Source organism: Catharus ustulatus, chromosome W, assembly GCF_009819885.2.
Source record: "Catharus ustulatus isolate bCatUst1 chromosome W, bCatUst1.pri.v2, whole genome shotgun sequence".
NCBI lineage: Eukaryota > Metazoa > Chordata > Aves > Passeriformes > Turdidae > Catharus > Catharus ustulatus.
Genome location: NC_046261.2, coordinates 11,759,853 through 11,776,010, shown reverse-complemented (window position 1 = coordinate 11,776,010; position 16,158 = coordinate 11,759,853). Strand labels below are relative to the sequence as shown.

The 16,158-nt window shown below is 49.4% G+C and overlaps 1 protein-coding gene across 5 annotated transcripts in view; it reads right to left on the bottom strand.

Annotated features, from left to right (window-relative positions):
* LOC117005020 (kinesin-like protein KIF2A) overlaps positions 1–14,489 on the bottom strand; it is a 126,000-nt gene extending 111,511 nt beyond the window's left edge. For all 5 annotated transcript variants that reach the window (XM_033076236.1, XM_033076237.1, XM_033076239.1 and 2 more), the window contains exon 1: positions 14,189–14,489. In XM_033076236.1, coding sequence (XP_032932127.1) covers positions 14,189–14,252 — 64 coding nt within the window. In that variant the 5' untranslated portion in view covers positions 14,253–14,489. The remainder of the gene's footprint in view (positions 1–14,188) is intronic.
* Positions 14,490–16,158: the final 1,669 nt, after the last annotated feature.

Sequence of the window (16,158 nt, the reverse complement as noted above, 5' to 3'; positions counted from 1 at the left end):
GGTATGCACTGTAGCCTCTTGTTAAATAACTTGCCAAAACCCTCACTACATTCCTTATCTGCTTATTTACTGGTTCCAGCTACATTATCATCCTGTATACATACTTTTACATTCTTTTATACTTTTTTGCTAATTACAATAATTTCATGACTATACAGCGCAACGGATTATAAGGCACACTTCCAGGTGTCAACAAATTTCCAAACTTTTTCCATATATAAGGCGCACCGGATTATAAGGCGCACTTTTTTTTTTTTTGCAGTAAGGATCTGCACGCAACAAAGTAACCAATTAGTAACGGAATCGCGCAATCGCGGGTTTACTGGCAGGTGCTCAATTTGCAAACATTTTCCATGGACTGGGTTAGCCTTTAAACGGAGCCTAAAAACTAAAAAAAAATACAGAGAAAAATCACACACTTTTATTAAACCTGTTGGCTCCGCTCTCGCCCAGGTGAGGGGAGGGCGCGGTTAAGCGGGCTGGGGACCTGCCGCCCCGGGCTGGGGGAGGCGGCAGGGGTTGCAGGCGGAAAAGTTTCCTGGTACCCGGCAGAGCCCCCCAAGTGTGGCGTCGGTGCCAGGTTGCTTGTGGCTAGCGGCTCCGTGCGGTTCGGTGTGGTTCGCGGCTCTGTGCGGCTCGGCGTGGCGCACGGTTTGGTGCGGTTCGGCACTCAGTTCGGCTTGGCGTGTGGTTCCGCGTGGTTTGCAGCTCCGCATGACTTGCAGTTTGCGGTTTGGTTCAGCTAGGCGCGGGGTTCCACGTGGCTCAGCTCCGCACAGCTCTGCGTGGCTCCCGGCTTGCACTTCTGGGTTGTCGGCAAATTTCCGAACTTTGTCCATATATAAGGCACACCGGATTATAAGGCACACTTCCGGGTTGTCAGCAAATTTCCGAACTTTGTCCATATATAAAGTGCACCGGATTATAAGGTACACTGGATTATAAGGAGCACTTCCAGGTTTCAATCAAAATTTTAGGTTTTAAGGTGTGTCTTATAGTTGTGAAATTACTATAGTCTTTAAGCTCTACCTAGCAACTTCAGGGGTACTGAAAATTTTTCTCTGTTATCACTACCCATGGCTACTTTGTTTCCCAGGAGCTATTACAAGGCACAGAGAAGAGTGGCATGAGACAAATAGATCTAGCCCTGTATTCTGCCTCTAATGGTGGTTCCACTTGGGAAAAGCATTAAACATAGCAGGTGTACTTCACTGTTATCTACTAAATCAATAGTTTATGGATGTTCTAAGCCACAACTTGACTGTTTATCATGATACTTTCTGGGGATATGCAGAAAATGCTTTTCCAGAGTATCAGTCACAGTACTGTCTTATAGCTAAGCACTTATTATAGAATTCAAAGTGTCTCTTTACAGAGGTCAAAGATGTAGGAACATCATGTCAACCACCTGTATCTATTTGGAACACTATAGTAGGCTATAGGTTTTTGTTCTGGGTAACCCGATAGGTTATTGTATTGCATATCTATCTGTGCCTAGAATTGCTACAGTCTCTTTAAGACCCTGCATCTGGAAAGCAGAATGGCGGGGCATGGGCTGGGGGGTTCCCCAGGCTTTTAAAAGTCAGAGTTGCCCAAGCAACACTCTCTCTTGCTTTGTAGCTCTTGCTCAAGGCAGAGGCTCCCCTTTGTGTTTTTTTGTTTCTCTCTGGCCTCTGAAGGAGGGGGTTGTTTCAGAGAGGTTTCTGGACTCAAAACAGTATTAACTTGGGAAGCTGAATTTCACAGTCAAAAACTGTTTCAGAGTGAAATTTGCAACACCTTTGGCAGCATGAAGCCGGACCTGGTCCAGGGTCAGGTCAACGCTTGTCAGTGCTTGAGAGTACAGTAATTTCACGAATACAAGCCGCACCAATTTGACCAAAATTTTGGTGGAAACCCGGAAGTGCGGCCAATATTCCGGGGCGGCTAATACATTAACAAAATTCTAAAAGCTGCCAACACGGAAGTGAGAGTCCGCGGCAGCCCCAAGCCAAGCTGGAGCCCGGCCGGCCCCGGCAGAGGTGGGAAAGCCTGGCAGAGGCGGGGCCAGCAGTGTGGGGGGCGGGCGGCAGAGCCTGAGCCAGCAGGGCGGGGGAGCCCGGGAGAACTGGGGCTAGCAGTGCAGGGGAGCATGGCAGAAGCAGGAAGCCGGGCGGGTGGGGCTGCCTGGCAGCGGGGGAAGCCCAGCAGAATCGGGGCCAGCAGCGTGGGGGAGCCCGGCGGTGCGGGGGCCTGCAGTGCCGGTCAGGGCGAGGAAACGCGGCGGCGGTGCAGACGGGAGGGGGCGGTCGGCGAGCCTGGCAGCGGCGGCGGCAGCCCTGCCGGCGGGGCGAGCGAACGTGGCGCGGGGCGAGCGAGGCGCGGCGCGAGCAAAAGCGGCACGAGCGAACGCGGCGCGGGGCGAGCGAGGCGTGGCGCGGGGCGAGCGAGGTGCGGCGCGAGCGAACGCGGCGCGGGGCGAGCGAGGCGTGGCGCGGGGCGAGCGAGGCGCGGCGCGAGCGAACGCGGCACGGGGCGAGCGAGGCGTGGCGCGGGGCGAGCGAGGCGCGGGGCGAGCGAAAGCGGCGCAAGCGAAAGCGGCGCGAGCGAACGCGGCGCGGGGCGAGCGAACGCGGCGCGGGGCGAACGCGGCGCGGGGCGGCCGGCGAGCCCGGCGGCGGCAGCCCTGCCAGCCGGGCGAGCGAACGCGGCAGCGGGGCGGTGCTGACGGGAGAGGGGGGCCAGCGAGCCCGGCGGCGGCGGCAGCACCACCCGGCCAGCCCCGCCGAGCCATGGCGCTGAGCTGGGCCACCCGGCCCCGTCGGCAACCATGAGCGGGCCGAGCCTGCCTGGCCCCGCCCCGAGCCAGTAAAGCCCGCTATGCCGCGATCCTGTTACTAATTGGCCAATTTGTGAAAGCTGCGCACGGATTCTCGCGACAAACGAAAGTGCGGCTAATATTCGGGGTGCGGCTTATCTATTGACAAAGACAGCAACATTATCGAGGCACCGGGGGTGCGGTTTATAATCCGTGCGGCTTGTATTCGTGAAACTACTGTATATTTTTCCTTCCCCCCCAATCAGAACAGGGACCCAAGACAGCAGCACCAACACTGGCAGAGTCCAGTGGATGACAGGAAGCAGCAGAGAACAGCAGCACTGACCTCATACATGCCAGCAATTCCAATCTGCCACTAGAACTGCTCTGTAAGCTCCTACCTTCCCTCATTTTTGTTCCGAGGGAAGATTGAGTCAAACAGGATTTGTTCACCATCTCCCTTTTGTCTCCTGGACTGCACAGTCACCTGGTCGCTCTTATTTTTTGCCTGTTGCTATTTCATTTTTCTTTAGTAAACTGTTATTTTTTCCCCCACTTATATCAACTCTAATTTGTTTCTCCTTATTGGTGGAAAGAGATTGGTAAAAGCTATAGGGGGAGGTAACTCAGAGTGTTCACCTCTTAAAATTTTCTTAAACCAAGAAAGCTTTTTAATTCTTCAAGTGAAAAATAACAAATAGTGCTCAAACAGCAGTATAACAGCTGTGAAATTTTAAGGAGAGAAATGAGGACAAAAAAAGAAGAAACAGTGCATGTGCATATACAATATGAACAGGTTCATGGCTATAACTAACATCAGTTTAAGGCACTCTACATCTGAATTATCATAGGTTTAGTTCCCTAAATTTAACTTAAAACTAACACTGATACAGTAGACAGACAAAAGTGGCCCTAAGTTAATCTTAAACAACTGTGGAATCACATCAATAGTCAAAATTAACTGCAGGTAACTTAATTATGATGAGTGTCAAACAGTCTTAAGTAAGTATCTAAATCTCTACTAAAATCCAGGAAAAACTGATCTAAATACTGTAGCCAGGAACATATGTTTTAATGTCTGTGTTCAGTATTGAGAACAATTTAAATAAAACCCCAAATATCAAGTCACAATAAAACTTAAGGGGTTTGGAATATACAACTGCAAGCAAATTTTCAAAATTGCATTAGAAGAAACTGTAACTATTCCCTCTTCAAAAACTGTAACTATTCCCTCTTCAAAAAATGAAAATAAATACAAGGAAGCATTCACTTCTGAAAAGATACAAGTGGTAAAACTGGAAAACATAAATAAGTTTTCAAGCAAACAAAAAGAACTGCTAATATACATAAAAGCTTGTTCATGCTTTTGAAAGTGATGAAGAGAAATAATAAAAAATGTATTCCAGATCAAAAAAAACTACCCTACATTTAAAAATACACACTGAGATCATCTAGGCTTCCAAATAACTCCAACTGTGCTACAGAGGCATTATGAGAAATTGATTATTAACAGTCAATGTTTTTAAAAACCCTTTAAATTATAAACACCATCATGTTTGACCATAGATTTTGTTTATTACTGTCATGGTTTAGGAATGGTGTTTCCCCATTTAGTGTTCCCACTCAAACACCCCAGACCATGCACCACTTGCTCACTCCCCCATCTTCCCTTGTGATGTAATGGAGAGGAGAATTGGAGGTACAGAAGGTAAAGATCACGGGTTGAGAGAAGAACAATTTACTGGAAACAGCAATAAAATAAGATAACAAACAGCAACAACAACAATATTAACGGTGTACAAGAGAGGAGAAAAATTCACACGCGAGTGCTCATCATGCAGAAACCAGTACCACTCAACTGCACACCAGGACAACTACACATTCTCACTACTGGACAAAGTTAAGAGTGCTTGGAAGTCCTTACTGTGTGTTGCATATGGGTAAAACCTTACAAAAGAAAGGCCTTGTAAAATCATAGTTCAAGCCTTGCTGCTTCAGCTGAGTACAGCTAACAGTTAGTCTGATAAGTTCCTGTGAGAAAGGTATGCGCACCTGTGAGAAGAAAGACTTTAGTCATGTGAAACATTTTCTCTTTAGGAGACAAGAATGTAAACATCGTTAGAAAGTTTTTGATGGACACGTACACTAGCAAATACTAACCAATGAACTGAATTGCCATAAGTTACTAAACAATTAAACACCATGCCTTTAGAAAACCATATAAATATGAGCTGTGAAGTATAAAGATTGGCTATTCTGCATGAAGAAAAAGGTGTCTGTCTGTCCCTACTGTAACAACTATGGACTTCTGTATCTTACTTTTTGTATTACATTAGGAATTTAACTCAATTCTGAAAAGTTAATGTAAACCTTTAATTTAGTAGAAGTCATTGATTTCTTTTCCTCTATGACTAAACATATTGTGGATATTTATAGTGCATACCATATTTTAGTGCTCACGAGGGGTTTGTCACAGCATTCTCTTTCTGATGCCAAAAGTCCAGTTATAAAGTATGATGAGGAAGACAAGATGACGTAATAAGTAATAAGATGGGAAAAATTTTTTTTTAAAAAATCAAACTGTAATGTTTGCAAAGGAATAACTTAAACAAGAACACCATAATGAAGAGAATGTACTCCATTCTGTTACTTATTTCTCAAGCACCAAAAAAAAAAAAAAATCACAGTGGGACATTCCTCAGGTCAAGCCAAAAAAATGCTACAGATTTTGTGCTCCAGGAAAGGAGCAAAGGAGCTTATGTGCTAAATACTTCATACTGTTAACTCATTTCTCTACATTGCCCTACAGTAATTGGATGTATAAAAAGAACTCAAAAAGTTAATTTATCTTCTGGAGTAAATAGATACTTTTGCAATAACATTACTCTTCGTTCATGCATGACCTCTTCCCAACAATTTAATGCCTTTTCTCACCTCAGCAAGATGGGAAGTCATGCTTGCTACCATGCTGCCAAGCAGCAGCATGGCAAAGTCTTCAGCTCATAAAACCATAAGAAGAAAACATGAATAAAACTGAGCCTGATGTCCAGGTGTTAGGAAGACAAATTACTTGTCTTTAGAATTGCCTTGTTAAGGTTTAGGGTTTTACATGCTTCAATGATCACAGACCCCAGGGGGAGGTTAACAAAGCTTGGGAAGAAGGATGGACTACTGATAGTGAGCACAAAGAAAGCAGAATTTATGGGCCACAAGGACATCTGGCAGAACCTCCAAGATAAAGAAGAAGCTAATAAAGTCAACTCAGCAGCTGCACGGAAAACAGCTCCAACTGGGTAAAAGGTACAGTAATTTCACGATTACAAGCCACACCGACTATAAGTCGCATCTCCGGGTGTTGGCAACATTTCGTTCTTTGTCCATACATAAGCCGCACCTGATTATAAGCCGCTCTGACGTTCGCAGCGAGGACCCTCGTGCAACAAAGTTGCCAATTAGTAACAGAATCGCAGGATCACAGGGTTTACTGGCTTGGTTCGGGTCGTGCGGGCTCAGCCTGCTCGGGGCTGCTGACGGGGTCAGGTGGTCCAGCTCGGCGCTGCTGCTCGGCGCTGCTGCTCGGCGGGGCCGCTCGGGGCCGGCTGCCGCCGGGCTCGCTTGCTCCGGCCCAGTGTTGCCCCGCAGTGGCAGGCGGGGACGGAGCCCATCGGCACCCGTGGCGGTGGCGGTAGGAAGGGATGGAGCCTGCCGGCACCCACAGCAGCGGCAGTAGGAGGGGAAGGAGCCCTCCCGCTCCTGCGGCGGCAGGCGGATACGAAGCCTGCCTGCTCCTGTGGTGGCAGGCGGGAGTCGGAGCCCCCCGCCTCCCCCCGGACTGAGTTGCCTGAAGGAGGGAGCCCCTCACTTCCCCCCTGCGCTGCCGGAACAGAGCCTGCCTCCACCCGCCGCGCAACAGAGTAACCAATTTGTAACAATTGCGCAATCCCGGGTTTTACTGGCAGGTGCTCGGCTCAACACCTCGGCTGCACTTCCGGGGTTGGAAATTTCAGAAAATTTTTCACATATTAGCCGCTCCTGAGTGTAAGCCGCATTTCCAGGGTGGGAGTAAAATTTTAGTCAAAATGGTGCGGCTTATAATCATGAAATTACTGTAATTCCGGTAGGGGCAGATCACAACCACCAACTCACGGACCACTGAACCAAGAAACCCACCAGGTCAAAAGAAGAGAAAGACTGAGCATGAAGACTACAGTGATTTCACGAATACAAGCTGCACCATTTTGACTAAAATTTTTCTCCCACACCGGAAATGCGGTTTATACTCAGGAGCGGCTAATATGTGAATAATTTTCCAACATTTACAACCCCAGAAGTGTCAGTCAGGGTGCCGAGCCGAGCACCTGCCAGTAAAAGCCGGCATTTCGCAATTGTTACAAATTGTTACTCTGTTGCGCCACGGGTGGAGCCTGGCTCCCTGCAGGCAGCACGGGGGGCGGGGAGAGAGGCGGGAGAGCTCTCTCCTTCCCTCCTCTGCCGCAGCCCGGGGGAGAGACGGGGGGGGCCCCGTGCTGCCATCGCCGCGGTTCGGGGAGGAGGCGGGGGCCCTGTGCCGCCATCCCCGCGGCCCGTGGGGTAAGCAGGGGGCTCCTGTCCCTGCTTACCGCGGCAGGAGCAGGTAGGCTCCGTCCCTTCCCCCCGCCGCGGGAGCCGATGGGCTCCGTCCCTGCCTGCCACCGCGGGGCAGCGTCGGGCCAGGGCGAGCGAGCCCAGAGGCGGTGGCCGGCCCCGAGCGGTCCCGCCGAGCGGCCCCACAGAGCTGGGTCACCTGGCCCCGTCGGCAGCCCCGAGCAGGCCGAGCCTGCACAGCTCGAGCCCAGTCAGTAAACCCCGCCGTGCCACGGTTCTGTTACTAATTGGCAACTTTGTTGCACGCGGGTCCTTGCTGCGAATGACAGAGTGGCTTATACTCAGGTGCGGTTTATTTATGGACAAAGAATGAAATGTTTGCCAACACCCAGAGATGCGGCTTATAGTCCGTGCGGCTTGTATTCGTGAAATTACTGTACAGTAATTTCACGAATACAAGCCGCAGTAATTTGACAAAAAATTTGTTGGAAACCCAGAAGTGCGGCTAATACTTGGGGGCGGTTAATATGTAAATAATTTTCTGACATTTACAACCCCAGACGTGCCAGCCAGGGCGCCGAGCCAAGCACCTGCCAGTAAAAGCCGGTATTTCGCGATTGTTACAAATTGTTACTCTGTTGCCCTGGCTCCCTGCAGGCAGCACGGGGGGCGGGGAGAGAGGCAGGAGAGCTCTCTTCTTCCCTCCTCTGCCGCAGCCCGGGGAGAGACGGGGGAACCCTGCGCCGCCATTGCCGCGGTTCGGGGAGGAAGGGGGGGGCCCGCGCTGCCATTGCCGCGGCTCGGGGAGGAGGGAGGGAGCCCGTGCCGCCATTGCGGCGGCTCAGGGAGGAGGGGGGGGGGCTCTGCCCCCGCCCTCCGCCGCTGTGGCGAGAGCGGGGCGCACTCTCCGTGCGGGGTCGGGGCGAGTGAACCCAGAGGCGGTGGCCAGCCCCGAGCGGTACCACCGAGCTGGACCACCTGGCCCCGTCAGCAGCCCCTAGCGGGCCGAGCCTGCACAGCCTTAGCTCAGCCAGTAAAGCCCCCGCCATGCCGCAGTTCTGTTAGTATTTGGCAACTTTGTTGCACAAGGGTCCTCGCTGCGAACGACAGAGCGGCTTATATTCAGGTGCGGCTTATTTATGGACAAAGAACGAAATATTTGCCAACACCCAGAGATGCGGTTTATACTCAGTGCGGCTTGTATTCATGAATTTACTGTAATTAGCATGGGAAGTGAGAGAATCATTAACCAATAGAAGATAGAATGCTAATTAATAAGAGAACTATGTAACTTCTAGCCAATGAACATTAATACCTTTGTTTGCTAAATGTATAAGTAATGAAAAGTTTTGGTAGTTATGCTGGCTTTGTGGATTTGCCACCTAGCACCCCTTTCTGCTCAGTACTGTAATAAATCAAATATTTTGACTCTGTGTGTTGATTGGTCTCTTGAACACCAGGTTGAAGAACCTGTTTTGGGACAATAAACACAGGCAACAGGCCATTATAGAGAGTGGGTGGAAAGAGCAATAATTCATCCACTGAACAGAAATAAAGGATATTTTCCCTTAAAGGGAAAAACACACAATACAAACTGTGTAGTCCTAGTAGCCATATCCAGCTACAGACATTATTGCCAGTATGTAATGCTGTGTTAAACACACTTATGGAACAAACATGAGATTCTCTGAAGATCGGGACTTCAACTCTTATCAAAAGTTGTGGGAACCCAGGATATTCCCCTGGCTTCCCTGGAGCCTGTACGGGAAGGGGGGGTGGCTCAGAGGCCTTGGCAAGGTGTCAAAAATCCCTGTGAGTTCGATCTAAGTCCCTGGGAGAAATTACCCTCTTTATATACAGAATTACAGAGTCACAGAAATAAGTAGAGTGTAATTTGGTGTATTAAAAGGTAGAAAAGTAAGGTTTTAAAGATTGTTTATATTAGGGGGTTTTGGACACAAGATGGAGGATTTGTGGCTTAGTAAGAAATTCTTTCTTCTTCTTCATGGCATCCATCTTCTGGGTCAGGATGCCAACTCGGGATTGGTGAAGGGAAAACTGCACAGTGTAAAGTGGGTATAAAGTATTGGTGATTACAGTAGTTTCACAAATACAAGCCGCACGGATTATAAGCCGCACCCCCGGTGCCTCGACAATGTTGCTGTCTTTGTCAATAGATAAGCCGCAACCCGAATATTAGCCGCACTTTCGTTCGTTGCGAGAATCCGTGCGCAGCTTTCACAAATTGGCCAATTAGTAACAGGATCGCGGCATAGCGGGCTTTACTGGCTCGGGGCGGGGCCAGGCAGGCTCGGTCCGCTCATGGTTGCCGACGGGGCCGGGTGGCCCAGCTCAGCGCCACGGCTCGGCGGGGCTGGCCGGGTGGTACTGCCGCCGCCGCCGGGCTCGCTGGCCCCCCTCTCCCGTCAGCACCGCCCCGCTACCGCGTTCCCTAGCCCCGCCGGCGGGCTCGCCGGCCGCGCCGCGTTCCCTAGCCCCGCCGCCGGGCTCGCCGGCCGCCCCCTCCCGTCTGCACCACCGCCGCGTTTCCTCGCCCTGGCCGGCACTGCAGGCCCCCGCACCGCCAGGCTCCCCCACGCTGCTGGCCCCGATTCTGCTGGGCTTCCCCCGCTGCCAGGCAGCCCCACCCGCCGGCCTTCCTGCTTCTGCCATGCTCCCCTGCACTGCTAGCCCCAGTTCTCCCGGGCTCCCCCGCCCTGCTGGCTCAGGCTCTGCCGCCCTCCCTGCCCCGCCCTGCTGGCTCAGGTTCTGCCGCCCGCCCCCCACACTGCTGGCCCCGCCTCTGCCAGGCTTTCCCACCTCTGCCGGGGCCGGCCGGGCTCCAGCTTGGCTTGGGGCTGCCGCGGGCTCTCACTTCCGTGTTGGCAGCTTTTAGAATTTTGTTAATAGATTAGCCGCCCCGGAATATTAGCCGCACTTCCGGGTTTCCACCAAAATTTTGGTCAAATTGGTGCGGCTTGTATTCGTGAAATTACTGTAATTGTAAATAAAGTAGACGTAAATTAGGGTATAAAAGATAAGTCCTGCCCCGGAGGGCAGGAGAACAGCCTTGGATGAGTTGCAGAGTGGACTGTTGTAAGGTAGACAGAAAATTCCTTAGATAAGAAAGAATAAACAACCTTGGAAACCTCAGAACATCAGCTTTCAAGTCTTCTTTCATGCCCTGCTGCGCCCTGACTGCACAACAAGAACTCTCAGACCACCCTTTAATGTGCAGGTGAGTGATCTCTGACCATAAAAGAGGTCGCCGCCTGTCACAAAAAGCTATTTATACAAAATAGAGAAGGCCTACATAAATATCTGAGAATCCGGGAGTTAGAGGTAAAATATATTTACTGCATAACAAAAGTCAAACACTTAAAAAGTTATTTGAAAAAAGACACAGAAAATTTAATAAATCCTGTTCCAGCAATCCCCAGAAACTCTGGATTTAACAATATGAGAACCTACACTGGAAAAGTAGGCCTAAACGGTGGATCTATTAGATCAACCAGCAGAAGTAAATTTGAAACCCTGCATGTGATCTGGTCACTATGGAAGGACAAAGACACATTGTGTCCATATGGTTTTGTCGTGGTTTGACACTGGTCAAATGCGAGGTACCCATGAAAAGCTGCTCACTCACCCTCCCCTGCTACAGCTGGGCAGAGGAGATAAAAAAAATTAAGGGTTCATGAGTTGAGGTAAGGATTGGGAGAAAACACTCCAAGGTCAAAACAGGATCAACTTAGAAGTACAAAATGAATTGATTACTAACAAAATCAGAGGAAGATAATGAGAAGTAAAATAAGCCCTTAAAAACACATTTTCTTCCCGCAACCCCTCCTTCCTTCCCACCAACAGTGCAGGGAGACAGGGAGTGGGGTGTGGTCAGTTTGTCACCAGAGATCTTCCACTGCTCAGGGAGAGGAGTCCTTCCACTGCTACACCATGGGGTCCACTCCCATGGGAGACAGTTCTCCATGAACTTCTCCACTGTTGGTCCACTCTCACAAGCAGCAGTCCTCCTAAAACTGCTGCAACGTGAGAACGTGAGTCCCTCCCATGGGCAAACAGTCCTCCCAAAACTGCTGCAGCGTGGGTCACTATTCCACAGGGTGCAGTTCTCCAAGGACAGGCTGCTCCAGCCTGGAAGCAGGGCCCCTCTCTCCACGTGTCTTCCACTGGATCACAGCCTCCTCCAGGTATCCACCCACTCCGGCTTGAGCACCTCCTCCACGGGCTGTGGGTGGATCTCTGCATCCCCTGTGGATCCCCATTGGCTGCAGGGGGACAGCCTGCTTCACCACTGCCTGCAGAGAAATCTTGGTTCCAGTGCCTGAAGCAACTTCTCCTTCTTCACTGACCTTGGTGTTGCCATGTTGTTTCCTTCATATGTTCTCACTTCCTTCTCTTCTCTGGTTAGGAAAAAAACCTGTGCCCCCACTCTGTTTTGATTTTCTTCCTAAATATGTTTTCACAGAGGCATTACCATCATCTATAATTTGCCCAGTCTTGGCCAGTGGCATATCCATCTTCAGACCCATCAGAGATTGGCTCTGCCAATCCTAAAATTACTTCATCCCATTGGGAGATGCTCCAGCCAGGGGGAAGAGCTCAATATTTCTTACCAAGATAAAAACAGAGGTTTTGGGACACTAAGGTAGCCCTTTCTCCACTGGACTCCAGAGGGAAACTGGATTTCTCCACATCACCACTGGACCTCCAGAGGGAAACTGCACCTTCTACGGAACCACTGCTTCAACTGAACCACATCTGTCACTACAAAAGGACTACAGACACCATTTAATCGGACTGCTACCAACACCCTGCCTGACGGGGTGTCAGGTTGTACTCTGACTTTGTCAGGGCTTGGGGTTTATTTCTTTGTAGTACTGTATTTCTATTTTAATTTCCCTAGTAAAGAACTGCTATTCCTAATTCCCATATCTTTGCCTGAGAGCCGTTTGATTTCAAAATTATAATAATTTGGAGGGAGGGGGTTTACATTCTCTATTTCAAAGAGAGGCTCCTGCCTTTCTTAGCAGACACCTGTCCTCAAAACTAGGACATATATTTAATGTGCTGCATCGCATATGTAAGTGATACAGCAAAATATGTAAACCACTAACAGTACTGAAAATAAGGATTGTTATATTCAAGAGTTACTGTCCTCACTTCTGACATTATGGACAGCAGAACGTGGGGGGAAGGAAGGGGGAAAAGAAGCAAAGCTTTCTCATGCCTTATTTTCCAAAGGCATACAAAACAGTAACATTTATTAGAAGTTCACACAAGCCTCATAAAAATTTTAGAAGTTGCTACACTGAGGCTTTCTGAAACCTCAGAGATCTGCAGGAGTTATGTAAATAACTGCCAGACCAATCAGATCCTTCATGTGACATACAAGCCATTAAGCACAAATTAAGGGCTGAGGTTTAATATAGTGTCCAGGTAATGCCGACTGTTATTTTATTGTAGGGTTGAACTGCAGTATGGGACATGAGTAAACAAGCTGCATAAAGCTTGTTGCATGCTAGTTTCCTGTCTTAGGACCACGCTAACTTCAGTGCCTTTGACCTCCAGGTCTATCTTCCCTTAAAAACATCTGCTTATTCTTTAGCAAGCTCCTGAATCCAGGAGAGAAGGAAAAAAAAAGAAAGGAAAAAAAAAAGAAAATAAAAATAACTTTCCAGAAAATCCCAGCAGAACCCCATCCCTGTTTAGTAGGTGTCACAGATCTCACAGAGGCATTCCCTCCCCTCTGTGTCTTGCAGTCAGTCCTGAGTGTGAAGAACAAGTCGGCTCTCTTCACTGACAAGCTCTACAACAGATTACATATTCCCACTCAAACTGAAGACCTGAAGTCACAAATGACTTGTCTTTATTCAGTCAGTGAACTTCCCATTTCAGTTCTCATTCCGGACAAATATCATTAATTAGTACCCTAAACCTAAGACGCACACTTCCTTTATTCTATGTGTATTTTTAGTCAGCAACATACATCCTCCCATCAAGAGATACTGGGCAAGATGAGAAACACTGGATCCCCAACAGAGAAAAAACAACTCATGGGCATAAATAGCAAATACTCTTTGTGTATTTTAATCATAAGGAACAACTGGAATAATAATACTAAGCTTTTTTTGTCAAATGATGAGAACATCTAAAGGCATTTCTGTCAGAGCATACTGTTGACATTTTTTCAGAACACTGCTCAAATGCCAAAGCAAACAAGAAATCGTTACTTTGCATTGAAAGCCTTTCCTCCTTCCATCACCTCATCCCCTCCCACCTACCCGCCAAAACCTCTCCCCATGCTTTCCTCCCACCCACATCCCTCTTTCCCCCATAACCTCAATCCCATCCACAGCCACTCCGCATATCTCATAGCTCATCCCAAACTCGTCTCGTTTTCTTCTCCCCCATGAGCCCATTCCATCCCTGCTTCATCCCTCTCGCACCCCCCTTCTCTCCCTCATTTCAGACCCTTAACGCGCCGCCGCGCCCCCCGTCGCCTCCCCGGCCTGCTGCAGCCTCCCCGCCCCCAGAGATAGCCGCCGCCACCGCCCCCGCCGCTCACGCTCCACGCAACCGCCCGCCACCGCCAATCGCGAGCGCTCCGCTGACAACCGCAGTGCGCTCCAGGCCCAGACACTTCCCAGCCCCGCGCACACAATGGGCCTCGCGGGCAACCTCCTCCCCTCCCCCCCGCGCCACGCACCGGGGCGACGGCACTCTGCCACTTCGTCGAACTGGCCCCCTCCCTCCGCCCCTGCCCCATCCAACCGCCCCTGCCCCACTGACCATCGCTGCGCTTGATCTCCACGTAGATCCCTATCTGAACCTTGCTGAAGTTGACCGCTGCCATCGCTTCATGGGGCAACCGGGGATATCGGATGCGCTGCCGGACAGCGCACAGGGGAAGTGAGGGCGCGCACAGCAGCGACAGCAGCGGCTTCGAGAGGGCAGGCAGGCGGAAAAGGGGGGGGCGGAGAGAAAGAATAAAGGCACCGGCCGGATATAACAAACACTGGTAGTTGCAGCGCCTGTGCAGCTCGCCGCGGCATCACGACAGGCCCGGCTCACGGAGAAGGCGGGGGCAGAAGCTCTGCCGCGGTTTGTCCTCCGCCCCTCACGGCACCTGGGCGGGGCTGACACAAGATGGGCGCCCCCACTCCCTAGGGGCTGCCTCCCTGCTCGCTTTAGGCTGGGCCAGATGTTCGTCCCAGCTGCGAGCCTCTCCTCTTGGCCTTGTCGCTTACTTAAAAACACACACGTGCCCCTATTTGGCACCAGATGGTGACTGAGCTGCCTTGAAGTTTTAATGCAATAGCTTTATCTGCCTAATATCTGCTCATAAGGCTCCCGTGTGCCAAGTAAAGCAGCTTAGAAGAATGTTTTGTACTTGCTCCCCAATGTCAGGAAAATTAATCCACAAACACTAGAGTTTTATGTCCAAAAAGGAGACAGAGGAGTCCTTTTACTTTATTCGAATAAAGGGAGAGGCCATGGGGTATTCCCCTAGGATCTCTCAATTTTTTGGAGGACGCAGCCTCCTTTTTATCCTATTTCCCCGGCCGCATTTCCCTCTCTCTTTCCCCATTGGCTGAGGTACTTGAGAGGTACAGACTTCCCGGAACGCCTGATACCTAAGATTCCCCTCTGATGTATAACCCTCCCTTTTGATTTTTAATTCTTATAGAATTCATGGGTTTTCCCCATTGCTTCTTTCATCTTTCAGTATCCAATTTCATTTATCAGCAAACCTACAGTTTGCTTGTAAAGGAAAACAGCTTTTTCCATTCATCAATCAGTGGAATCCATCCCATTGTTTCTTTTATCTCTCAGTGCTAGTCTTATCTACCAGCAGATCCACAGCTTGTTTGTAAAGACAAATCCAACATTCCTCTCACCAACCTGCTAGCATCAAAGTCCACACTGTCAACAGCATCCGTCCATCTTCATCTCATGATTGCCTTTATACAACTTTAAAAAAACCCAAAACCCATTTAATCTTCCTTGTTTCCCATAATGATTACTGTACCTTAGGCAAGCCATTTTGTTAAACACTGTCTCTTGGGTTTCTCTTCTGAGGGCTGTTCCTAACATAACGAAGCCCTAACAGGTTTAGAATTGCATTTCCTGTCGTTTCCAAGTCACTTTGAGCAGCATCATATTTGTAACTGCTGTTTGATTGTTTAATTTTCTGTAGTAACTGCTTGTGTGCAGAATTGCTTGTGTGCAGAAAATCCACGCTGTGAAAAACCAGTGTCCACAAAGGAGATAGAGTAGTCCTACACTTTTATTCGAATAAAGGGAAAACGTTCACTACAGCATACCGCCTGGGGTCTTTCTCGAGGTCTCAGAGGACACAGTCTCCTTTTATCCTAAACTCCTGGCTGCATGTTGCCTCTTCCTTTCCCCATTGGCTGAGGTACTAGGAAGGTACAGCCTTCTTGAACTGCTTACTGCATATTCCCCCCCCTTGAAACTGTCATTTTCCCCCAAAGTTCAGAAACTCAGGCTTGTGCAGACCCACTCGCCTGTTTCAGGAGTCAAACTGTCAGGGTTCTGTAACAAACATGGGGCTTGAAGTTGGTAGAGACATTAAGACCCATTTCAAAGATGTTAACACCCATACACTCACCTATCGAATTGTTTGTAAAGACACTAGCACACATCTTTCCTATCAACCCCTCCTCTTCTTGTTTCTCAATTTGTCTTTACAAACCGTAGTTATCATTACATTTTTTTAATCACCCAGAATGGTATAA